The sequence below is a fragment of the Schistocerca americana genome, chromosome 8 (assembly GCF_021461395.2).
Source record: "Schistocerca americana isolate TAMUIC-IGC-003095 chromosome 8, iqSchAmer2.1, whole genome shotgun sequence".
In the NCBI taxonomy this organism is placed as follows: domain Eukaryota; kingdom Metazoa; phylum Arthropoda; class Insecta; order Orthoptera; family Acrididae; genus Schistocerca; species Schistocerca americana.
Window position 1 is genome coordinate 461783345 of NC_060126.1, and position 27269 is coordinate 461810613.

General features: G+C 42.6%; 1 protein-coding gene across 1 annotated transcript in view; it reads left to right on the top strand.

The window, feature by feature from the left end:
• The window catches only part of LOC124544856 (peroxisomal biogenesis factor 19), a 60723-nt gene that overhangs the window by 19561 nt on the left and 13893 nt on the right, over positions 1-27269 (top strand). The window contains exons 5-6 of the mRNA XM_047123568.1: positions 11519-11674; positions 25396-25572. Coding sequence (XP_046979524.1) covers positions 11519-11674; positions 25396-25572 — 333 coding nt within the window. The remainder of the gene's footprint in view (positions 1-11518; positions 11675-25395; positions 25573-27269) is intronic.

Below are 27269 nucleotides of genomic sequence, written 5' to 3' on the forward strand. Positions count from 1 at the left end.
TTACAGGGGACCCAAAGACAACAGGGTTGCTGCCAGTGCTTTCATCTTGGCCTTTGAGAGTGATTCACGGCCTGAAAAGGTCAAAGTGATGGTTTACCGTTGTGACATTACGCCATAAGTCCCTCCCCCTATGCAGTGCTTTAAGTGCTGAAGTTCGGGCTCATGTCTTCCCACTGCACTTCCAGCGCCACATGTCGAGACTGCGGACATCTACTGCTTCCACATACTGCATGTGTGCCACCTCCCACTTGTATCAACTTTGGAGGCCAGCACTCCCCCTGCTCGCCAGACTGCACAGTACTCCAAAAGGAGTGGAAAATCATGGAGTACAAGACCCTGGACTGGTTGACATACCAAGAGGCTAAATGTATATTTGAATGATTACACCATTTGGTTGATGTCCACATATGCTGCAGCTACATTACCATCACTGTCACAAGTACCAGTCGTACCACACTCTGTGCCACGAACAGTGGGCCCTCCGGGCCTCCAGATGGTGCAGTACCCCTGAATCCATTGGCTGCACTGATTCATCAGTTCCCTAAACCTTTCCTACTTTTGGGAGATTTCGATGCCCATAACCCCTTGTGGGGTGGCACCACACTTACTGGCCAACGCAGAGATGTCAGAACTTTTCTGTCTCAACTCTACTTCTGCCTCTTAAATACAGGGGCCCCTACACATTTCAGTGTGCCTCATGGCACTTACTCGGCCATTAATTTGTCCCTATGCAGCCCAGGACTTCTCCCATCTGTCCACTGGAGAGCCCACAATGACTTGTGTGGTAGTGATCACTTTCCCATCTTCCTGTCACTCCCCCAGCACCATTCCTCTGGAGGTCTACTAAGATGGGCTTTAAACAGGGCAGCCTGAGAAGCTTTCACCTGTGCTGTCACTGTTGAATCTATCTCCCGCACATGATACCATTGATATGGTAGTCGAGTGGGTCACTAGAACAATCATTTCTGCGGCGGAAAACGTGGTCCCTTGTTCTTTAGGGTGCCCCCGGTAAAAGTCAGTACCTTGGTGGTCGGTGGAAATTTCTGAGGCCGTTCAAGAGTGTTGGCAAGCTCTTCGGCAACATAAGCTGCACCCTTCCCTAGAGCACCTAATAGCTTTTAAATGGCTCCGTGCCAGCATTCGCCAGCTTATAAAAAGATGGAAACAGGAATATTGGTAGAGGTATGTCTTGACCATTGAGTGCCATACACCACCTTCTCAAGTCTGGACGAAAATCAGAAGTGTTTGTGGGTACCAGGCCCTGACAGGTGTCACGACATTAACATCAATGGTGTGTTATCTACCGACACATACCTAATTGCCGAGCACTTCGCTTAGCACTATGCTCGAGCCTCTGCGTCAGAAAATTATCCCCAGCATTTTCCACCTTCAAATGGCGGATTGGAAGAAAAGCCCTCTCGTTCACTGAACTTCACAGTGAACCCTATAAAGCTTCATTTACAGAGTGTTAGCTCCTCAGCGTCCTTGCACATTGCCCTGACACAGCTCCTGGGCCAGATCGGATCCACAGTCAGATGTTCAAACACCTCTCGTCCGACTATAAGCGTCATCTCCTCATCATCTTCAGCTGGATCTGGTGCAATGGTCTTTCCATCCCAATGGCGAGAGAGCATCATCACTCTAATGCTCAAACCCGGCAAATACCCATTTGATGTTGGTAACTATTGGCTCATCAGCCTCACCAGCATTCTTTGTAAGTTGTTAGAACATATTGTTAATCAGAAGAGGGGTTGGGTCCTAGAGTCACACAGCCTACTGGCTCCATGCCAGGGTGGTTTCCACCAGAGTCACTCTACCACTGATAATCTAGTTTACCTCAAGTCTGCCATCCGCACAGCCTTTTCCAGATGCCAACATGTGGTTGCCATCTCTTTTGATTTACGAAAAGCTTATGACTTGACCTGGTGACATCATATCCTTGTCACATTGTATGAGTGGGGTCTCAGGGGCCCACTCCAGATTTTTATCCGAAATTTCCTGTCGCTTCATACTTTCCATGTCCAAGTTGGTGCCTCCCATAGTTCACCCCATATTCAGGAAAATGGGGTCCCACAGGGCTCTGTATTGAGTGTATCTCTATTTTTAGTGGCCATTAATGGTTTAGCAGCAGCTGTCGGGCCGTCCGTCTCACCTTCTCTCTATGCAGATGACTTCTGCATTTGGTACTGCTCCTCCAGTACTGGTGTTGCTGACCTGCACCTACAGGAGCCATCCACAAGGCACAGTCATGGGCTGTAGCCCACGGCTTCCAGTTTTCAACCACGAAGTCGTGTGTCATGCACTTCTGTCGATGTCGTTCTGGTCACGTTCTAACAACCGTACCACAACAAACGTCAAAAATTAATTATGATTGTAGTGTTGCTCACGCCGCTAAATGTGCATTTTCGGGCAACAACAAAGTTATATTATGTGGCAGATGTCATTAGAGCACAGTTAATAAAGTCATTTCTTGAAATAATGGATAAACTAGGCACTCATTTTTTCGTGTTTCCCACGCTGGTCTTGTTGTGAACTCATGGCTCAATCGTCGAAAATCTAGGTAGTGATGATTCCAAGCTCAGATGCAAAGAGGCCTAGGTGTCATTCTGCGATATTAAAAAGTTTTTTAGATGTGTTTCATAAACCATTCTTGAAGATTAAACTTTTGCAAGTTAAGACAATGGTGATGTAAAAAAGTAATCAGCACTCCAAATTTAAGTTACACTTCTTTTTTATTACTTTTGTTGCAATATCACGTGACTCGTTCCAAAACATCACTTCACAATATAAAACATACTTGAAAATATCTTCCTCACTGTTAAAGTTCACATTTCATAAACATGACGACCAAAGCTTGACTCTCCAATAACCGCTTATGCGCCCAAAAATCAGAGTTACAAGTATGACAAAGATCATAGTGACAAAAGAAAGAATACACATAAGAATAATATCATTGCAATATATACATATCGATGTATCGAAGTACCTCTGCATTAATGAAATCAAATCTAAATGTTGTCACAGAAATATGTTAACTATTTTACAGAAACACAGTAGAATATTGCTGGTATCGAGAGGTTGAGGTGAGGTGTCGTAATGGTTACGTAATTCAAGTACCATTACAACCTGGAACCAGAACTTTATCTTAATGTCGATCCACTCACTGTAGTGGAGACATATCGATTCTTAGGACTGGTTTTCGACACGCAATTGACTTGGCTACCTCACCTTCGTCAGTGTCACCTTAAGTGGAAGTGCTGGCAGCACCTCAATGGCCTCTGCTGCCTGAGCAGTACCAACTGGGGTGTAGATCGCTCTACGCTGCTGCAGCTCTACAGAGCCCTTGTTCAATCTCGCCTTGACTATGGGAGTGTGGTTTATGGTTCGGCTGTGCCATCAGTGTTGCGTTTACTCGACCCAGTACACCACTGTAATGTTTGACTGGCAACGGGAGCTTTTAGGATGAGTCCAGTGACCAGCGTCCTGGTGGAGGCAAGAGTCCCTCCATTGAAGGCTAAGTGTGCACAACTGCTCGCCAGTTAGATTGCATACATTCATAGTTCTCCTGAGCATCCGAATTACCGTCTCCTTTTCCCGCCCATGACGGTCCATCTCCTGCATCAGAGGCTAAGGTCAGGGCTTACGATTGTGGTTCGCCTCCAATCTCTTGTGTCTGAAGTGGAGTCCTTGCCTTTACCACCTATAATCGAGGTCTATTCATGTACACCTCCATGGTGTACACCTAGGCCAAAGCTTTGCCTGGGCTTTCCACATGGTCCTAAGGACTCAGTTAAGCCCATGACTCCTTGCTGTCACTTCCTCTCGATTCTTGACATGGACCAGAACCATGAAGTGGTATACCCCGATGGCTCGATGGCTGATGGTCATATTGGCTTTGCATATGTTCATGGAGGACATATTGAACAGCACTCCTTGCCAGATGGCTGCAGTATTTTCACTGCAGAGCTGATGGCCATTTCTCGTTCATTTGAATGCACCCGCTCATGCCCTGGCGAATCGTTTCTTCTCTGTACTGACTCCTTGAGCAGCCTATAAGCTATTGACCAGTGCTACCCCTGCCATCCTTTGGTAGTGACCATCTAGGAGTGCATCTATGCCCTGGAATGGTCTAGTCATTCTGTGGTGTTTATGTGGAGCCCAGGGCACATTGGAATCCAAGGAAATGAACTTGCTGACAGGTTGACCAAACAGGGTACACGGAAACTGCTCCTGGAGATCGGCATCCCCGTAACTGACCTGCGATCATTATTACGCCGCAAGGTTTTTCAGCTTTGGGAGACGGAATGGTGTAATCTCAGTATGCACAACAATCTGCATGCCATTAAGGAGACTATGAATGTGTGGACACAGGGACACTGTAGTTCTCTGCATACTCTGCATTGGCCACACGTGGCTAACACAGGGCTACCTCCTCCGTTGTGAGGACCCACCTTGGTGTCACTGTGGCTCACATATGACTTATCATCCACATCGTGCTGGACTGCCCATTTTTATCCCCTCTGCGGTGGACTTTTAACCTTCCCAGTACTCTACCTTCGGTGTTGGGTGACAATTCCTCAACAGCAGATTTAGTTTTGCGCTTTATTTGTAAGGAGGGCTTTTATCATACCATCTAAGGGTGATCATTTAGCCTTCCTCCATTTTAACTCTGTCGCACTTTCTTTACATTTGTTTGTCTTGGTGGTCATCTTTTCCCTACATGTGTTCATCTCACCTTGTCTTTCTGGAGTGGACATTGTAATGTGTTGCAGAGTGGCTGGCTCATCCTCTTTTTATTATTGTGATCAGCCAGCACAGACTCTCTGCTCTATGGTTTTAATACCTCCTTCTACTTTCCTTGTGGTGTATGTTTTCCCTATTTTTTGTTCGTTCCATTTGTTTTCTGTTTAGGCGTGGTTCCCCATTCCTTTTCCCCCTTTTACTTTCTCAAACATACTTTGGGTGTTTTCATATCTTGAGCCTTATTTGCATCAGGAAAAAGGGACTGATGACCCTTTAGTTTGGTCCCTTTATACCCCAAACCAACCAATCTTGTGGTATATACTGGTTTCTTATTACAACTGGGTGTCGGCCAAAGTTGCTTCAGGCTGAACACTTCCAACACAAACCAGACATCTTGATTTTTTGAATTGAAATTGTTAATAATATGGGGTGTATCATAATTAATGGCAGAATTGGTTACAGTTGAAAGTATGTGAGACTAAGGAAAAAAGTTTTAGTAAACATTGGGTTCTAAAACAAGTACTTTAAGAACTGTGAGCACTTCTTCATCCTTGATACTGCGAAACAAATCTCTTCTATTGCAAGCTCTTTGCTCTCCATATTTTGGGAGAAGGCAGTATGGATTAAAACAAATGCAGTAAACACAGGCTCTAAAGTACATATACCTTAAGAGCTATGAGCACTTTATCAGTAGAGATATGTGTTTCATCAGTAGAAAAGATGAACAAGTGCTCATAGCTCTTAAGGTATGCACTTTGGAGCCCATGTTTACTAATTGTTTTTTCTTGTTTACCCCATACTACTTCCTCCCAAAGTGTGGAAAGCAAAGAGCTTGGAATAGAAGAGATTTGTTTCACTGTATCAAAGATGTAGTAGTGTTCATAGCTCTAAGCATTTTAGTATGTTTACTTAGACATGTATTGCTTCAAGTACTGTGTACTTTCAACTGTGTGTGTTAATGCCATTAATGGTGATACACCCTGCATAATCAATTCTTGGAGACTCTTTAACTGCTATCTTGGCATGATAATGCCCACCCCCAGAGTGGCGGTTGGACGAGGGCTACAGCAATTTGGCTGGAAACACTGCAACATCTTGCGCACCTCTTTGGTGACCTGAAGGAAGATGTGTGTGAACGTTGGTTTCAGTTAGACAAGGCAATTCAAGAGTGGGTGCAATTGTGGTGTCAGCAGCTGACTGTTTCGTAGGAAACGGGCATTGATCATGTCCTTTTCCAGTGGAATAAATGTCTTACCATGTGTGGCTACTTTTGAATAGAACCATTTCATGGTTCCATCATGACAGATGTTCAGTTTTTATTTGACTTCCCCTTTTATGACACGGTGTAGTGCTACATGGGTTATTCATGAGAATGGCCTATATTCCACCACGGTACCCACACTGTCGAAAGGGATTTTGTCTCTTATAAACATTTTTTCTAGTGGAGAAATATGCTGTGCATGCCTCCATCTGTGATCTGTGCAGATTGTACCTGTGGTGATGTAACACAGCAGGGGTGACGCATGGAGTGGTGAGTGTGGAGCACTACTTGGACATGGCCATTCATGCCTTGGTGATGCCCCTTGAAGATGTTGTGCACACCTCAGAGGAAACGAACATACTTCAATGTAAACACTCAAGACAAATGAAGATTGTAAACCTTATATCTTTAGTAGAGTTCAGTTGGTTGGACATACTGTTGGACATATTTCAATTTATGAGTTGCTGATATTTGGATCTGTCTTCACAGTTGATGTACATAGTTGAAACAATACGGAAGATTATCATTGAAGATGCATTCATCATTCAATAGTGCAAAGTAGTGAGACACTTTCTTAAAGCATCACACTGCCTGGAGACAAAGGCTGGAGGAGAAAGCTTGTGCATGGCTGTGGTATTGGGTAGTCTGACCACGAGAACAAAACAGAAAGGTGACTGTAGTGAAAGAAGAATAATCAAAGACAACTTAAACCATATCACACTGACAAATCCTTACTCGTGGTGTTACAGCCGAGACACACAGACACACACACACACACACACACACACACACACACACACACACACACACACACACGCACACAAAGAAAAGGAAACACCACAACAGCTGCTTTCACAGGTGGCCTGGCCTCTGATAGAGTACGATATGCCTGTGGCAGAACTTGAATAGGAAATGCTGAGTGGGTGGATTGCGCAGGTCTTACATCTGGCTCTTCCACAGAGGTGTGATCCCTGTGTCAAGGGTCTGAGACTGGGAGTGGCATAAGGATGGACTAGGATGTTGTGGAGGTTGGGTGGGCAATGGAACACCAGTCTAGGAGGGGTGGGAAGGATCTTGGATAGAATGTTCCTAATTTCAATGCATGATGATAGTTAATCAGGATCCTGATGGAGCCTGTGGTTCAGTTGTTCCAGTGTGGGATAGTATTGGGTGACACTCTTTTATAGCTTAAAAACTATAAATTTAATGTTATACCTAAAAAACAAAGATGATGTGACTTACCAAACGAAAGCACTGGCACGTCGATAGACACACAAACATACACACAAAATTCAAGCTTTCGCAACAAACTGTTGCCTCATCAGGAAAGAGGGAAGGAGAGGGAAAGACGAAAGGATGTGGCTTTTAAGGGAGAGGGTAAGGAGTCATTCCAATCCCGGGAGCGGAAAGACTTACCGGGAAAAAAGGACAGGTATACACCCGCACACACACTCATATCCATCCACACATACACAGACTGAGTGTGTGTGCGAGTGTATACCTGTCCTTTTTTCCCCCTAAGGTAAGTCTTTCCGCTCCCGGGATTGGAATGACTCCTTACCCTCTCCCTTAAAAGCCACATCCTTTCGTCTTTCCCTCTCCTTCCCTCTTTCCTGATGAGGCAACAGTTTGTTGCGAAAGCTTGAATTTTGTGTGTATGTTTGTGTTTGTTTGTGTGTCTATCGACGTGCCAGCACTTTCGTTTGGTAAGTCACATCATCTTTGTTTTTAGATATATTTTCCCCATGTGGAATGTTTCCCTCTATTAATAAATTTAATGTTATATACATTTATCATGCATCATTTAGTAAGTAAATTTCTTCAGCTTTCTATTGCTATTCTTTGTTTTTCTCTAAGGTAAATAGTTTGTTGACAAATACCGATTTTGTCCAAGTGAACACTACTTTACGGCATGTCTTTACTAATGTAAACAATTAAAACCAAGCACCTTCATACCACCCTGTCTATGTCTACTGAGTAATACTGTCACTATTTTTAATGTTTTATTTTTTTGTGTGAAAAGTGAAAATTCAAGTTTCTGTGGGCAGTATGCACATTGTGGCCTATAATTCAAAATAAATCACGTTTATAAAAAAAAGTCTTATGATAGTCCGATAATGCTCAATGAGACCTATCTGTAGACACTTATTTTGTGAAAAATCACTTAAGGTGTTGTCAAGACCTTAATTTTCAAAGTTCATGTTATATGTTGTTGTGGTCTTCAGTCCCGAGACTGGTTTGATGCAGCTCTCCATGCTACTCTATCCTGTGCAAGCTTCATCATCTCCAAGTAACTACTGCACCCTACATCCTTCTGAATCTGCTTAATGTATTCATCTCTTGGTCTCGCTCTATGATTTTTACCCTCCACACTGCCCTCTAATACTAACTTGGTGGTCCCTTGATGCCTCAGAACATGTCCTACCAACCAATCCTGTCTTTTAGTCAAACATTTAATATGAAATAAATTAAAAACTACTCTTCGGACAAAGGGCGCGTCTTGATGCACAACCTCTTCTGATTTTTCTCTTTGTAACCATGTTACTGGCTTCTTTGTTGGGTTCACTTTTTCACTTTCTGTTGGTTTTAATCTCATTTGATTTTTTTTTTATGCTTAACCAAGCCATGATGGTTACTCCTGGTTTCAAGCCAACAGCCAGATGCCTGGGTTTTCCCCAACATGTGGCCAGAGCATGGCTTTATGTGCTAGCCACGGTCCTGTGGTCTTGGTAATTCTCGTAGTCAGGTCAGCTTGTTTGCCAATCACTGCAGGTAAAAGGGTCCTACCATCTATTGATGCCAATGCAAGACTGGTGCAGCTACTGGGCTCTGCCTGGCTCAGATGCCACCCCTTCTCAGCTGCCAAAACACTTGCGCAGGCTTGGCAGCGCATGTCTCTTGCCACAACAGAAGGCGTGTGCACAGCTGCGCCTGTTTTTAAACTTCCAAGTCACAATTACAGAGTTGTACCCTCTCAGATTGTATTTTATTTTATAAGCAAACTTTGTTTATACAACTTCACTCAAACGAGATATGTTAAATCTTTGGACTTGGCAAATTCAGGAATGTTGAGGACCCCAGAATGCACAACAACAGATATTGTGTTCTCAAAACTTGTATCTGCATCATCCATGTCCTTCATTGTAGTGTCTTCTTAAAGATCCATTTGGCTGACTAAATTGCTATGTCTCCAGGAACCTCATTATGGCTCGGTTGCTTTTTTATCTTCATCCCCCACCCTTCTCCCTCTCTCCCCCTCTCCCTCCCTCCCTCTCTCCCTCCCTCTCTCCCTCCCTCTCTCCCTCCCTCTCTCCCTCCCTCTCTCCCTCCCTCTCTCCCTCCCTCTCTCCCCCTCTCCCTCTCTCCCTCCCTCTCTCCCCCTCTCCCCCTCTCCCTCCCTCCCCCCTCTCCCTCCCTCTCCCCCTCTCCCTCCCTCCCTCCCTCCCTCCCTCCCCCTCTCCCTCCCTGTCCCTCCCTCTCCTTCACTCTCTCCCCCTCTCTCCCCCTATCCCCCCTCTCTCCCCCTCTCTCCCCCTCTCCCTCCCTCTCTCCCTCCCTCTCTCCCCCCTCTCTCTCCCTCCCCCTCTCCCCTCCCTCTCTCCCCCTCTCTCCCTCCCTCTCTCCCCCTCCCCCTCTCCCTCCCTCTCTCCCCCTCCCCCCTCTCCCTCCCTCTCTCCCCCTCCCCCCCTCCCCCCTCTCCCTCCCTCTCTCCCTCCCTCTCCCCCCTCTCCCTCCCTCTCCCCCCCTTCCCCCTCTCCCCCCCTTCCCCCTCTCCCCCCCTTCCCCCTCTCCCCCTCTCCCCTCTCCCCCTCTCCCTCCCACCTTCCCATTTTCCTCTTAGTTCTGAGATACACTTCTCATCTATCTTCCCCGTAAGTGATTTATATTTCTCTATCTCTACCTTCTGCCAGTGCTGTACTGAAGCTATCACAGTCATCATTTGTGGTCTCTTCACTTCTTGATGGTTCCCTCTCTATCTTTGTATTCCCTTGTTCTCCCAGCAGGTGGTCCTTCCTCTTGGAATGATGTAAATATTCCCCAACCAGTCCCTTTTTCCTCCGTGAAGAAGGAGCATTTAATCTGGAAAAGTTGATTAGTATTTTCTACCTTTAATGACAATATTATGAAAGGTAGATTGTTACAAACCATAGAGAGGAAATGTTGAGTCGCAGGCAGGTGCAACAAAAAGACTGCCATACATGTGAGCTTTCGGCCAAAAGGCCATGTATTCATACAAGCAGAACTCCACACACATGACCACTTTCTCTGGCTACCAAGGCCTAAAGTCTTAATATTGTCATTAATCCAACTTGGATTTTCCATTGTTTTATTTTGTACCTTTCATTTTTGTGTTTGCAGTACTAGGAATTTTACTTAATGCTGGTAAGTACTAACCAGACATTCTGTTTCCTTGTGATTTAAACAGTTTTGTTATTTGAATTTTCCATCGGGTGCGTTTACTGTAGCATGTGAGTGCCCTATTTAGGAAATCTCAGATGTACTCGGACCTCACTTAACAGGTGAAAGGGTATTACGTAAAATCTTTCTTGTTTTTCATTCTCTGGCCATTAGAATTTCACCTGATCATTTCATTGTTCCTATTGTAATCTGAGATTGTACTGTAAATGATGAAGGAAGCAAACATCAGTCCCACTATTATTTCAGGGCTGCAGCCAATGGTAGCATTTTGAGATTTTACATACAGCAGCGTATTAAAGATAATCTCATTATTGTTGTTGAAATTTCTTATAAGTATGGATAATATCAACAAATATTTAACTTATTATTATAGCAAATCAAAATTTAATCCAGAACACTAAAATTATGAGAAATAATTGTTTGCGAATGCTTACCATCAGGATGCAGAATGTTTAGTACTGCCAATAGATACAGCGAAAAGTAAAAGTGACAGCATTGTCCTAGCTTTCAAAACTGTTGAGTTCCTTCCTCATAAAGGAGTGACAGATAGGTTGGGTGAGGTTAAAACTGAAGAGCAGGTCACTCAGTACCCAGGGTGATGGGGACTCACTTATAGTCTGAGTGACCTGCCCTCCCTTCTCAAACTTTGCCAAACAATTCCCCTCTCCTCCCACTGAGCAAAGTGATGCAGTGGTTAGCACACTGGACTCACATTTGGGAGGACAACAGTTTAAATTTGTGTCCTGCCATCCAGGTTCAGGATTTCCAAGATTTCCCTCAAATCGCTCCAAGCAAATGCCAGGATGTTTCCTCTGAAAGGGCATGGCTGGCTTCTTTCTCCATTCATGGAACATGGTGAACTTTTGCACAATCTCTAATGGACTCAATGTCGATGGGACATTTAAGCCAATCTTTCTTCCTTACCCCTCTCTCAAAGGAAGGAACTCAGTTCTGAAAGCTAGGACAATCTTGTCACTTTTATGTGTGTCTGTTGGCAGGACTAAACATTTTGCTTTCTGAAGGTAAATACAGCATCATAATTTAAACTTTGTTGTCTGACATGTGCAAACTTCTTCCTTTATGTTGTGATTCCAGAATGAATTCTCCGATGAGCAGATGGCGAATCTGTTGGGTGGACTTGGCCTGGGAGAAGGTGGAGACAATGACTTCCTTAAATTCATGCAAACAATGATGCAGTCCCTTCTGTCAAAAGAAATATTATACCCTACAATGAAGGACATTGTCGACAAGGTAAATGTAATGTTCAATAGTTTTGGATGTTACTGTTTGACACTGTGTAACTATTCATTTGATCCTATTAGCTGTGACTGTACCAGCCAACTTGTCTAAAAGATGTCACAGTGTTAGAATAAGATTTGTAGAGTTCGTATCTTCATGTCATTCTGTAGTGTCAGGACAATGTAGTGTGTGCCTATTTGTGCTTGGAAGAAGAATGCAGTTGCATAAACGGAACTACTATGCTCAAGTTCTTGTGCCCTCTCCTTCCTTCCTTCCTTCCTCCCTCCCTCCCTCCCTCCCTCCCTCCCTCCCTCCCTCCCTCTCCCTCCCTCTCCCTCCCTCCCTCCCCCTCCCCCTCCCCCTCCCCCTCCCCCTCCCCCTCGTCATCTCCTTTCCTGTATTGTGTGATATCTGATCATCTTTACGCATCCATTGTTGGTATTTCATGCAGGATTTTGCAGTAGTGTGTGGATTACACATTCAGTTTCAATACAGTTATTCTAGTTTCCAATTAATTAATCACATATTACACCATCCTCATAGTCCAGTCAATGAAGGGAAAATGGGGGAAATAATTTGGGTCATTGCAAATTTTTTTATACAGAGTTATGTGCCATCAACCTGTTTTGGGTGCCTGTTGAGTCTCATGGAAGTTAATCTTAGCCATTGTTTCTCCTATGATTATGTGACATAACAATTATTTAATAAAAGTACACTTATGGTTGAATTTACTTTGTCGTACACCTCAAATTTATTGATATTAAGCATATAATGATCAACATTCGTGTAATATATTAATATTGTAACATGTTAAGGTTGATTTTGTAACACAGGTTGCGAAGTACATATGCTATGGGTTGTTGTTGTTGTGGTCTTCAGTCCTGAGACTGGTTTGATGCAGCTCTCCATGCTACTCTATCCTGTGCAATCTTCTTCATCTCCCCAGTACCTAACTGCAGCCTACATCCTTCTGAATCTGCTTAGTGTATTCATCTCTTGGTCTCCCTCTACAATTTTTACCCTCCACGCTGCCCTCCAATGCTAAATTTGTGATCCCTTGATGCCTCAAAACATGTCCTACCAACCGATCCCTTCTTCTAGTCAAGTTGTGCCACAAACTTCTCTTCTCCCCAATCCTATTCAATACCTCCTCATTAGTTACGTGATCTACCCACCTTATCTTCAGCATTCTTCTGTAGCACCACATTTCGAAAGCTATTCTCTTCTTGTCCAAACTAGTTATCATCCATGTTTCACTTCCATACATGGCTACACTCCATACAAATACTTTCAGAAACGACTTCCTGACACTTAAATCTATATTCGAAGTTAACAAATTTCTCTTCTTCAGAAACGCTTTCCTTGCCATTGCCAGTCTACATTTTATATCCTCTCTACTTCGACGATCATCAGTTATTTTGCTCCCCAAATAGCAAAACTCCTTTACTACTTTAAGTGACTCATTTCCTAATCTAATTCCCTCAGCATCACCAGATTTAATTTGACTACATTCCATTATCCTCGTTTTGCTTTTGTTGATGTTCATCTTATATCCTTCTTTCAAGACACTGTCCATTCCGTTCAACTGCTCTTCCACGTCCTTTGCTGTCTCTGACAGAATTACAAGGTCATCGGCAAACCTCAAAGTTTTTACTTCTTCTCCATGAATTTTAATACCTACTCCGAATTTTTCTTTTGTTTCCTTTACTTCTTGCTCAATATACAGACTGAATAACATCAGGGAGAGGCTACAACCCTGTCTCACTCCTTTCCCAACCACTACTTCCCTTTCATACCCCTCGACTCTTATAACTGCCATCTGGTTTCTGTACAAATTGTAAATAGCCTTTCGCTCCCTGTATTTTACCCCTGACACCTTCAGAATTTGAAAGAGAGTATTCCAGTTAACATTGTCAAAAGCTTTCTCTAAGTCTACAAATGCTAGAAACGTAGGTTTGCCTTTTCTTAATCTTTCTTCTAAGATAAGTCGTAAGGTTAGTATTGCCTCACGTGTTCCAACATTTCTACGGAATCCAAACTGATCTTCCCCGAGGTCCGCTTCTACCAGTTTTTCCTTTCGTCTGTAAAGAATTCGCGTTAGTATTTTGCAGCTGTGACTTATTAAACTGATAGTTCGGTAATTTTCACATCTGTAAACACCTGCTTTCTTTGGGATAGGAATTATTATATTCTTCTTGAAGTCTGAGGGTATTTCGCCTGTCTCATACATCTTGCTCACCAGATGGTAGAGTTTTGTCATGACTGGCTCTCCCAAGGCCATCAGTAGTTCTAATGGAATGTTGTCTACTCCCGGGGCCTTTTTTCGACTCACGTCTTTCAGTGCTCTGTCAAACTCTTCACGCAGTATCTTATCTCCCATTTCGTCTTCGTCTACATCCTCTTCCACTTCCATAATATTGTCCGCAAGTACATCGCCCTTGTATAAACCCTCTATATACTCCTTCCACCTTTCTGCCTTCCCTTCTTTGCTTAGAACTGGGTTGTCATCTGAGCTCTTGATATTCATACAAGTGGTTCTCTTCTCTCCAAAGGTCTCTTTAATTTTCCTGTAGGCAGTATCTATCTTACCCCTAGTGAGATAAGCCTCTACATCCTTACATTTGTCCTCTAGCCATCCCTGCTTAGCCATTTTGCACTTCCTGTCGATCTCATTTTTGAGACGGTTGTATTCCTTTTTGCCTGCTTCATTCACTGCATTTTTATATTATCTCCTTTCATCAACTAAATTCAATACTTCTTCTGTTACCCAAGGATTTCTATTAGCCCTCGCCTTTTTACCTACTTGATCGTCTGCTGCCTTCACTACTTCATCCCTCAGAGCTATCCATTCTTCTTCTACTGTATTTCTTTCCCCCATTCCTGTCAATTGTTCCCTTATGCTCTCTCTGAAACTCTCTACAACCTCTGGTTCTTTCAGTTTATCCAGGTCCCATCTCCTTAAATTCCCACCTTTTTGCAGTTTCTTCAGTTTCAATCTGCAGTTCATAACCAATAGATTGTGGTCAGAATCCACATCTGCCCCTGGAAATGTCTTACAATTTAAAACCTGGTTCCTAAATCTCTGTCTTACCATTATATAATCTATCTGATACCTTTTAGTATCTCCAGGATTCTTCCAGGTATACAACCTTCTTTTATGATTCTTGAACCAAGTGTTAGCTATGATTAAGTTATGCTCTGTGCAAAATTCTACAAGGCGGCTTCCTCTTTCATTTCTTCCCCCCAATCCATATTCACCTACTATGTTTCCTTCTCTCCATTTTCCTACTGACGAATTCCAGTCACCCATGACTATTAAATTTTCGTCTCCCTTCACTACCTGAATAATTTCTTTTATCTCGTCATACATTTCTTCAATTTCTTCATCATCTGCAGAGCTAGTTGTCATATAAACTTGTACTACTGTAGTACTACTGTAGTAGTGTCTATCTTGGCCACAATAATGCGTTCACTATGCTGTTTGTAGTAGCTAACCCGCACTCCTATTTTTTTTATTCATTATTAAACCTACTCCTGCATTACCCCTACTTGATTTTGTATTTATAACCCTGTATTCACCTGACCAAAAGTCTTGTTCCTCCTGCCACCGAACTTCACTAATTCCCACTATATCTAACTTTAACCTATCCATTTCCCTTTTTAAATTTTCTAACCTACCTGCTCGATTAAGGGATCTGACATTCCACGCTCCGATCCATAGAATGCCAGTTTTCTTTCTCCTGATAATTACGTCCCCTTGAGTAGTCCCCGCCCGGAGATCCGAATGGGGGACTATTTTACCTCCGGAATATTTTACCCAAGAGGACACCATCATCATTTAATCATACAGTAAAGCTGCATGCTATGGGTAACCTAACCAAAATTTACAACTCGAAATAATCAACACAGTAATTACACATCTTCATTACAAATAAATATTTGTATATCAAATGTTGAGCCACAACTGACTGACAATTTTGACTTCCTCACACTGACTGACTGACTGAGATGTAGTAACTTTACAGGATGGTTACCAAATACTGACTGACTGTGTGAGCAAAACGAATAATATAGTATTTGAACTGGTTGAATGCTTGCCCACAATTGATTGTGTCTTTGTGCATGACACAGCGGCCCTCAGTGGTCAACGACAGGGGGATCAGGGCACAACAAATGCAGGAGACCTACAGCTGGTGCCCATGCAAATTTTCGTCACAATGCACCCGCTGACTCGAGTCAACCAGTGCATAGCCAGAAAATTTGAAAATGAATCTTTGCAGGAAGAGATAAACGGGAACTTCTTCATTTGGGTCTTGAACATACGCATGGAGCACTCTACCTCTGAGTTACAAGCTGAGTGAAATGCAGCAGTCAGATGCTGCATACCAATGTTAATGTCAAAGTCCTCAAATTCCTGCAACACAAACAACCAACTGTTATCAGACATGAGCATCATGGGGTGTCCCTTGGTGGCAAAAATGACTGACAACGTGCAAACAGCGGTAGTCAATGATATGGAAGACAACTTGACACAATACAGGAAATTTGATAAGGCACTGAACATTAACAGCCACATGCTCCCCAAAAATAGAACAGTGAAATCAACATGCACCATGTCCAGAGGGTGGTCCAGGATTGGCCAAGGGGAAAACTGGTGTGGTGGCACAGCCTGGTTCTGCACACAAGCCCTGCAAGCCCACACCAGGTGGTCAGTGTTGTAGTTGATTGCCCTCCAGTAGACATGACAGCGTGTCAACGGCTTGATACAAGTCATACCTCAGTGTGATGCATGCAGCAGCTAAAGTATTTGAGGATACAATGCTGGGGGTGACCACCGACAGCTTTGCTTGTCCATGGCAAGCAAGAGGAATGCCAAATAAGATCCACACCCAAAGAAGTGTGCTGTGGTGAACCTATCTGGACAGCTGAATGATTTTCCCAAAAAGTGGGTTGCCAGCTGTGGAGGTCACACCCGCACACACTATCAACAGAAAATACAACAAAATGTGCTGCAAGGTTTTGTTCAAGATGAACACGAGAGCCTCTTGTGGACTGAACTCTGGATTCCCCCCCCCACTCCCTGGCAGCCATTATAGTGCATCAGCACTAGTGTGCCAGGTAGTGAAGTGGTAATGAATGTCATGGCACTAATTACTGAGAAAGACGGCTCATGCTGCAATTGGTGGGCAGTCCTCTCTGTTAGCTTGGAATAATGACCAAATAAGCAACGAGCAGCTTGGTCAGTAATGAGGTGGAACCTAGTCCCATACAAAAAATTGTGAAAACAGTCATCAGCAATCCGTATCCACCTGTGAAAAATTGCACTGCGCCATGGAAAGTGTCTTTTATGCATAAGTGATACAGGTTCTGATGGGACAGAACTGCACCAATGCCATCCTGAATTGTCACAGGCCAGGGATAAAGATTTGCCCAGTGGAAAAGAAGTCAAACAGGGAGCAGAGTACATACACTTCTTGAGGGACAGAAAAGCCCATTGACAGTCCACAGACCAGACAAACTTTACACCCTGTTGGTGAAGCTGGTTGAGTGAATGGGAGATGTGTTCGGCCTGGGGATTGAACTTAGCATAAGATGGAAATCTTGCCCAAAGAAGACTGGAGCTCCTTTAGGTTCTTGAGTGCTGCAAGTTGACAATGGCTTAGATGTGGTCATCCCTAGGGAGGGGCCATCTTTGCTAAGCATGTCCCAAAAAATGCAACATTGGAGAGAAAAACACTGAACTTTTTGAGATTGCAATGAAAGCCATTCTCTGGAAGGCATTGTAAAACCCTCTGTAGGTTTTGTAAATGCTCCTTTCTTGTAGAGCTCATAAGACAATTGTCCATTGCATCAATAATGGGGAATGTCTGGAATCAGCTGTTCCAGATATTGTTGATAAATTCTCAGCACAGACGAGTTTACAAAAGGAAAGTGATTAAACTGTTAAAGCCCAAAGGTGGTGTTGGGTACCAAGAAAGTTGGAGAAGCTGTGTCCAACAGCAACTGCAGGTATGCAGCACAAAAGTCAAATGCATGAAAAATACCGGTCCCTGTAAAACTTCACCAACAACTCCTCCGGCCTTGGAGTTTGATACATTTCTGTGACACATTATGCATTGACTATCTGTTTAAAATCGCCTAAGGGCACACGGTGCTGCTGAGCTTCTGAATCGCCACCAAAGCAGTGCCCCACTGACTCAACAAATAAGAGATAAGACACCCTGATCCTGCTAGCTTTGCAACTTGGCCTTTACCTCGTTACACATGGAGAAAGGAATGGAGTAGGGCCACAAAATTTACACACCACTGACAGCTTAAGAAAAACTTGGGCCTCAAAATATTCTGCTCACCTTCCTTCAAGTGGTTTTATGACTGCACTAAGGAGTCAGAACCTTGAAAAAGTACTGGCTGAGACGGTGAATGGACTTCACCAATTATCTTCAAGTCCAAAACAGCAAAAGCTTCTAATCCAAAAATATTTTGCAACAGGGAATTGACCATTAACAATGTAAGTTGATGTTCCATCTTCTTATAACTCGCTGAGATGAAGAATTGTCCACTCAAAGTATACACTGTTTACTGTACAGCACAGCCTGACATCGTGGCTTACATACATATCCAAAAGAACAGACACTGTTGATTATACACAGCTGTACAAAATATTTCAAAATTAATCCGATGACTGTGAATCTCATGACTTCAGCTGTATTAGGGACTTGCGGTGTGTGAGGAAAGTAGTAAGAATGATTTTTTATCTACTAACAATTTTATTTTTTCAAAGTAATACCCTTGGGCATCTATTCACCGGCAGCATTGCTGTTCCCAGCCTTGGTAGCAGCACTGAAAGGCGCCAACTGATAGGGCCTCTAATATGTCAATTAAATTATTCTGAATATTCTCCGAAGTTCCAAAATGACGTCCTTTTAAGATGTTTTTCAATTTCAGGAAAAGAAAAAAAGTCACAAGGACTCAGATCAGGTGAATAGAGAGGGCTGTGGAGCTACAGGAATGCCTTTTGAGGTCAGAAATTTCGTGATGGAAATGGCCATGTGACATGAGGTGTTGTCATGATGCAGCATCCACTTGTCTGTGATGTTCAGTCTCACTTGATTCACTCTTTTCCTTAGCCTTTTAAGGGCATCTTTGTAAAACACATGGTTGACAGTTTGTCCTGGAGGAACAAATTCCATGTGCACGATATCCCTACTGTCAAAATAGCAAATCAGCACTGTTTTGATCTTTAATTTGCTCATTCGAGCTTTTTTCAGTTGAGATGTCTCACTGTTCCGTTCCTCACTTTGCCTCAGGATTGCACTCGTAAATCCAGGATTCATGACTTGTGATCACACAACTGACAACCATCCACAGTCATTGGCAATACTCTCAAGATTATCAGTGCACATGTTTCTTTGATTGTCCTTCTGCTCAGTTGTGAGGTTTTTCAGTACTATTTTGCCACAAACCTTTCGCATGTGTAAACCTTTGGTCAAAATTTGATGTACGGTGAAAGTGGTTAAGTTTAATAGATCATCCGCCATCCTTATTGTTAAATGTCGGTTCGATCTTACAAGAGCGTGCCCACATTCAACATTTTCATCAGTTTTTGAAGCGAGTTTCATCGTCACTGTGTTTTCGGCCCTCCAAAAATGATTTGTGCCAGCGAAAAACTCTTGATAAGAAATTTTCCCCATAGGCCCGTTTTAACTTTTCAAAGATCACACTTGTAGATTCTCCCCAATTAACACCAAACTTTGGGTCATAACCTTGCTCTAAATTCCATTGTTCCATTTTCATAACACACAACTAAAACACATCTTCCCTGATGGCACTGTCAGACGACATGTGGTCGCTGTACGGGGCTGAAACTTGGACTCAGCATCTGGAAGGGATGAACACGCTGGTCTATTCAGGTTGAACAACAGAGTGTTTCCAAATTACTTACAACGTTTGCAGTTCCATTACTTTTCTCACACACCTCATAGATCTACTAACCAATAGTGACACATGAAAATTTGTGTGAAACTGGGACTTGAACCCAGATTTCCTGGGAACATATGGAAGCTTGAGTCAGTTCAGGGAGCAAGCACAGATAGACAATTTACTTATGCCAACCACTTGCGGTAAATGGAAAATCCAGGTTTGGATACCAGTGGCGGGCAGTCTTTGCTTAATCTGGCTAATGGATGTGACCTCACCCAACCGGAAGGTTTACAGAGGTGAGCGTTTCCCACAGGATGGCTGGCATTTCCTAGTATCCTTTCGGAACAAATTACTGAAATTGTCAGCAAGCAGCAGCACTTTGCAGTAGTACTATGAGCACTGGGCAGGAAATGACCAATAGCAGCCCCTACTTTCAGCTCTCGAGGCTGATTGGCTGAAAAGTCTGTGTGTGAAAAAATGTTGTGTAGCTGTGAGCAGCTAACAAAATGGTGGAGTCAGTTGGTGGTCGTGGTAGGGTGCATGAGCCGAGTCTGGCACTCTGGGGCGGAGGTGGTGTGGAGGCGTATTGCAGAAGTTTGTAGTCAGGAGTCACTAATGTTGTTCTTTAGGTGTGGAAAGTTCAGAAAGTGTTAAAAATAGCATCCCCTTGCACGGGCATAGGAAACATTTTGGTTTATTGCATGTTTTCAAGGTGAGTGTTGCTGCTTAGTGAGCGTACATGGACTGTTTAAGAAGAGAGCGTACATGGACTGTTTAAGAAGAGGCCGCCTAATGGAGCTTGTAGCAACTGGCTAGTTGGTGTTGTCTAATGGACAAAGTGGACTTGGTGAGGATTTTTAGAAAATAATAAATTAAGTTTTGCTCCAATATAAGTTATGAAGCTTGTTCTTTTGTGTGTTCTTATGCATTTGGGTGTGAATCCTTTGATGTCTACATCAGAAATTGTAGAAATCAGTTGGTCATGGTATAGTGACTGATGGCGGTGTTTGTTGTCTAGTCCAGTGGTTGAATTCTGGGAATCACTTCCTCTTTACCTGTACTCAATACCTGTAGAAACCTGATTTCTCTCAAAAGAAATCAGGTAGCTACAGGTATTGAGTAGGAGTATAGAGGAAGTGATTAACTTAACCCTAAGTCACGGATCAAAGAAAAGCTGGTGACCTTTATTATTTAACTTTATACTGTATGTTTATCAGGGCCTACAAATTATCCAGGTCCCCCTACAAACATTTCAGAGGAATTCTACGGTGCAATACCTCATGCAATCTAGAGATGAGTTCATGGCCACAGTCAAGAAAAGATTTCACCAGATGCTACAGAAGCTACAAGATGATGGATGAGAAGGAACATTTCTGTTCTCATGAGAGATTCTACAAATTGATGATCCATGGCACATGATTGCTTGGGGCGCATGTGGTCTGGTTAAACTGCAACTGCGACACCACCAAATGGGTCTGATGTCTGAAATACTGCCTAAGCAACCGACAAAGTTCATCAGAGGAGAATTTCTCAGGCTCCATGGAGGACTTTAAATTCTGCACAAATTCACATAAACCTGCACTGCTATACAATAACAAGGCAGCTGTATCAACTACATCAATCAATGATGTGCCCTGCCCAGCAGTGCAGCAAGAACTGGCGCAGGTAATTTTCAACCTCTCCATAGACTCATCAAAACTGGCGGTGGCAGGGGCTAGGAAGAAAAGTGTGCAGAGGGCACCTCACCCACCACTTGCGTAGCTTGGGTGTGAAGCAATTCCACATTCTGGTTTAGCAGTGCCTGCATCTGACCATGCTGCTGCTGCTGCTACTGTAGGTGTAACTATTCCTGCCAGCATTGCAGAAATACTCTGAAAAGTAAAGAATAAAAATGAACTATCACACATGTAAGACTGTCCTTCATCACCATTTTAGTATCTGCAAAGGAATAAGGACACCACTAGAAGCTGTACGGGCCAACGGTGGCTCAATCAGAAGCTGGGGAGCAGAAACCTTCAGGGGGAAATCAAAATTCACTGTGCGACTCAGTCTATAGGGAAGCAGAAAGTCTGAAACAGCATAGAGACATGTACAGGTATGAACAAAACATGGGTGCGAGCAGCTGACAACTGAGCATAATGGGAAGAGCACAGAGCACAAGGTGTGAGGCGAGGTCAGATCTACAGTGGTTGAATTCGGTATTGGAGCTGCCGTGCCCTGTTTACCATCACCTGCAGGCAAACAGTTCAGTCAATGGATCTGTCCATTCAAAGAGTTGCATGCACCCCCCATGGCAGTTGTCCACACTAGTCTGCTGCACTACCCACACCAGTCCATCTGCCTCCATTGTGATGTTGCAGGGATACTAGAGCTGGGATTCCCAAAGCCTACGAAGAATGTGACGGAAGCTTAAATTTTATAATTTGGATAGTTCATAAACTAATGTGTTATTTTAGAAAAGTCATATGGGTTTGTAATCAGGAAAATTCATCGCTACAAAACTGTAACAGCAGAATTTTGATCAGATTGCATTTTTAAGACTGGAGCATTCTGGAATATAATAATTTTGATTATGTACTAATAACTTTTGAAATATTGAGTTTTCAGAAAAAGTATAACATTTGTTTGAAAGAGAAGAATGAGGGATTTCAAATAAGCACTGTCAGTCTTGAAACAAACAGTTACTAGCAGTGTCAAATTTTGCAGTGAGTGTAGTTTTACGAGACCCTAAAATTGTAAATATCCCTTTAAATAAAATGTTTCCATATCAACTAAATACATCATCATCATCAGTAGTTTGAAAACTGTACTGTGAATAATAATGTTTAATGAAATATTGCATGAATAAAAATTTAGCAGGTTTGTGTAATTGCATTATATGAGTTACATACATATAGAAAACAAAAAAAAACTGTTTATTTAAGGAGTAGACATGCATCAGGTGTAACCATTCCACCTTGCTTTGCCTCAAGTGGCAATGGTGGGGGTAGGGGAGAGGAGAAGTATCTTATATTTATTTTTCTGCTACTAATGCTGCTGATGCCGGCCAAAGAAATCTTATGGCTTTTGTTTGTCAATATTCTCTCTTTGTCTTCCTTGGTAAAATATAAAAGGAGTAACTTATTTCATCAAATGATGTAGTCTGCACTATCGGATTTTAAACTAACCAATCTATTCATAGTTATGGCACATAGCTGAGAGCTTGCTCTTCTTTGCATCCGCTCTGTTTCATGGGTAGCAAAGAAAACAAATCTGATATGTTTGTTTATTTTGAGACAAGCAAAAATGTGATGACAGCAGAGGTGAAACTGCTTTAGTGAGTGTCCAAAAAAATAGATACAATAAAAATTATATCTAAACCACAAAACTAAACAGGAAGAGCTATGCTACAGCCAGGGAGGTGTGTTATATTATAGGGACTGCCTGGAAGAACATTTTGTTACACTTTCCTCGAACAATTCAAACACCTCAGTCTCTCACAAAAATGTGACCCAGCATAAAATCAAATTACATTAAGTGCTTCCAGGTGTTTTGCCAACTTGTTTCCTTTTATGCTCAATATTTTGACAACTGATGAAAACACCATCTCCAGGCTCTGTTAGTTTTGCTGTTCTTGCATAGGCTCCAACTACACTGAGAGCTGTCATTGGTCTGATGCTGCTATTTTAGCAGAGTCCTGTTCACTATGCCCACTGTGCTCGTTGATGCTCCTTTGCTTTTCAGAGATCACCTTGATATTCTGTGGAACACAAATACTCTCAGCATTTCCCATCTCCTGTGGATGTGATGACCAGCATTATCATAATAAAGTGAGTGCAAGGCCCAAGCCTTGTTTAAATGGAAACCTCTGTCCCTGCATATTAGTTTCCCTGGCATCTTTATTTCAATTGACTCCTGGATTATGCTGCCCCAAAACTTGGTGTTTGCACCATGAGGCTGGTCTCATCATATTTCATTTCGTGATTATATTTGAGGCAGTGTTAAGCAACAGCTGATTTGCTTGGTTGTTTTAGTCACTTGTGTCGCTGATGTTCCTGGCATCTCTCCTCGACTGTTATGGTAGTCTGTCCACATAAGATGTGCCACATACATGTATCTATATCCAGCTTTTGGAGATCTACATTGTCTTTTAACATTACAAGGAATACTTGTTATCTTAATTGAAGGGAACAAAATACACTGTGTATCATGTTTCTGTAGGCATCTAGCGATCTTCCTGGATATTGGGCCAGCATAAGATAAATAAAGGAGTGAGTCTTGGCTTCCCTTCCTCTGTCCCCATATCAAGCATTTTCCCAGGTATTCTTGAAATTGACTGCAGTGACGATCTGAATACTCATTCTTTTGGAACACTGTTTGTAGATGTAATTTTTCGTTGAGGCTCTCCTTTTCTGAGAGTGCTTGAGCCATGAATCAGTCTCTTCAGCCCCAAATTTCTTTGTAATGGATGGTGATGGCTTGAGATATGGAACATTGTGTGTACATTTTCTATACACACCATGATCCAGAGATCTGTCTATTATTGTCTTAACTAACACATCGAGGGAAGGTAGTTGGTCCACATTTTCCAAGTTCTGTCATAAATTTTATATTGTGGTGGCCAGAGTTTAATGTTTCAGGAACTCTTCCAAGATTAACCACTCCATGTGGCCATGTCCATGTACTGATAGAATGACATTGGTTTCAATTTTCTGGAGTCTAGTGCCTTTGCTTCAAAGTGCTCCATGTAAGAGTTTGACCACGACAAGTGATAACGGACTACCTTTTGCCACGCCATTGATTTGTACATAATATTTTCTGTTCTGTGAACCAGTCACCAAACTTTTTCATGACTAGTTCTAAAGAATCAGAAAGTGGGACTTCCATAAAATAGGGAAACTGCATTGAAACTGACTTTGTTAAAAAACCATTCAACAGCCAATATCTTATTAAATATTTCTTTATTTAAGGCAACTGGTTGTCTTTTTTATGCGATATTGGCAGGTGAATAGTTTTTTACAATTAAACAGAGTGCCCTTCATTAGTCTCAAAATGAGAAATTTCAATGAAATTGACTTTAATATCTATGTCCTAGAATTGCAATTGGCTTATGTGGTGTATAGAGTCAAGGCAGCTGCAAATGTGGTGTCGGCACTTCTCCACATATTCACTGAGTATGCTTTCCAAGTATTTTGCCATCTGGCATTTAAGTGTACCATATTATTTACTATTAGTCTTACAGGAATTCCTTCCTTATGCATGTTAGGAAGGCTATGTGGTTATGGTGGCAGTCAGACTTCAATATGACAAGTGTCACCATTTCAGTGTAATAGTGCCACACTTCAAATGTCCCAATTTGCCCATGTTTTTGAAACGGGAGGACAGATATTGTCACTTTTAGCCAAACATATTGGTATCCACCTTTATTGGGTGTGTTTTGAATCAAAACATCACCAGCATGATTTTAATTGTGTCTATCGTCATCTGCATTTCCACGGTGGGAAATTTGACCTAGCACTGACAAGTTTATTTTAAACTGTGTAGCCCTGTAAAATATTTGTGGGTGTTCTACAGAAAATCATTTGCTGGTATTGGAAAGTAGTCTGAAACTGCTGTTTTGTCTGTTCCTTACAGCTTTTGTGTCAGAATGCCAAGCAGTTCCACATAGGAAGAGGAAATAGCTATAACATCCAAATTCTTTCTGTATAAGATTATATTTTTGTCTTGTTATGGCTATATAAAGTGATGTCAGTGTCTGCCAGATGGTAGCTGTAAGATCTACAGGTTTTCTGCATGTCGAATGATAAGTGTTATTTATAATTTTTTTGTTGCAGTATCCAGCATGGCTTGAAGAAAATAAGAGTAAGTTAGCTACCTCTGAATATGAACGGTACAGTAAACAAAAGGAACTTATGACACGCATGTGTGAAGAACTGGAGAAAGAGGACGACACAGACAGTGCTGAGGTTAAGGAAAAGAGATGCAGTCTCTTACTGGACCTTATGCAGAAGGTGAGATTTTGCAAGGAAATTTCACGTTGAATCCGTCTTTTCCTATTTATGCACTCTGCCAAAACTTTACTTTGCTCAGCTAGTGTATAAACAAGGAATATTTTATAACATATATATTGCACCAGCTTTTTAGTTGCTGAAATCTGTTTTTACTAATCTCACTAAAATAGACTTCAAATATAGAAAAAAAGTTCGTTCCATAATACTGTTATGATGGGAAGTTCAGATTTGACAGATTCGTAGTCATCGTATAAGAACATTAAATTGTGCTTAACAAAGCAGTTTAATGTAAATAATGATGTATGTTTGTCTCATTAATGGTCATTTTTGAAGGGAAAGATGTGAAATTACATTTTGTAGGAGGGAAAAGGGGAGAGGCGTTCCACCGCCCGTAGAATCTTCCTCCCCCCTCTTAAAAAAAAAATTAAAAAGGATCACTTTGTAGTTGAGGCATTGAGTGGTTTGTTAGGCACTTAAACAAGACTGAAAGCTTGGCTAAGTTTTGGGATGATATCCTTCTCAGAGCTAACTACGCATACAGATATACACCCCAACTACATTGTACTGATACTGTTGCTCAACTGGGGTGAGGGTTTGTGCCAGGTGTAGACAGTGAGGCGAGAAAAGAAATGGGTGGGGGAGGGGGGTGGCGATGATATGAAGGAAGAGGCGGCAGCAGCAGGAATGTGGTACCAGTAAGCTAGTTCAGTTTGGTGGTTGTGTGCGACACACATTAACATTATGCAGAAGAGATCAGCGCTCACGCGCGCGCGCGAGAGAGAGAGAGAGAGAGAGAGAGAGAGAGAGAGAGAGAGAGAGAGAGAGAGAGAGAGAGAGAGACTGCCCTCATGGGCCGGCATTCATTTGTGGGTACCAGTTTGGTGACCTTGGGGTACATGAGCTGGGGAATGGTGCTGCCACATGCTTCAGGCGACCACTGTGTGGCACGGCGGTGGAACATTGTATGTCATAGGGAATGGGGATCTTAGCTTGACTGCCCAGATCACGAGGATGGTAAAAATCTCTATTAAAAAAAAACCTCCAATCTCAAGGTGTACTGCATGCCAATCAGATGCATGGCTGTTGAGGTGGAACAATCATTAGCGTGGGACCTCTGGGGAATCTGTTGCCCTCAGATGTATATGACTTAGGTAGGCATACGGGCTCTGTCTGCGTCGACTTTCCTTTGCCTAGCTATTCTTGGGCTCGAGATGGAATGCTCAAAATTTTCTCCTCCTCCTCCTCCTCCCAGCAGAAATGGTGGGCTGCTGGTGGGTACTAACACCCAATCAAACAAGAGGGTCAGTCCTCCTGACTCAGGGGTTCCTTCCAGAAGTTTTGTCTGTAGTAACAGAACACATTCTGGTAGTCATGAGAATGTGTTTTTAATAGTGAAAAGGAAAGAGGGTAGCTTTGAAAAAGTTTCACCTCTCTATATTAAAAAAGCTGCAGAGGACATTGCTGGGGCCTTAAATTCAGTCAAGCGATTGTGTAATGGGTCACTTTGTTGAAACTTCTAGTTCCCAACAAGTTAAGAACCTCCAGAAAGCTCAGTGCCTTGGGAAATTGCTATGAAAACTGAGCTACACACCACCTTGAGTTACAGCAAACATATTGTGATGTGCTGGGATCTGGTGGACATTCCCAAGGAGGAATTGAAAGCTGAATGGGGCCCAGAATGTATAGTCGATGTGTAA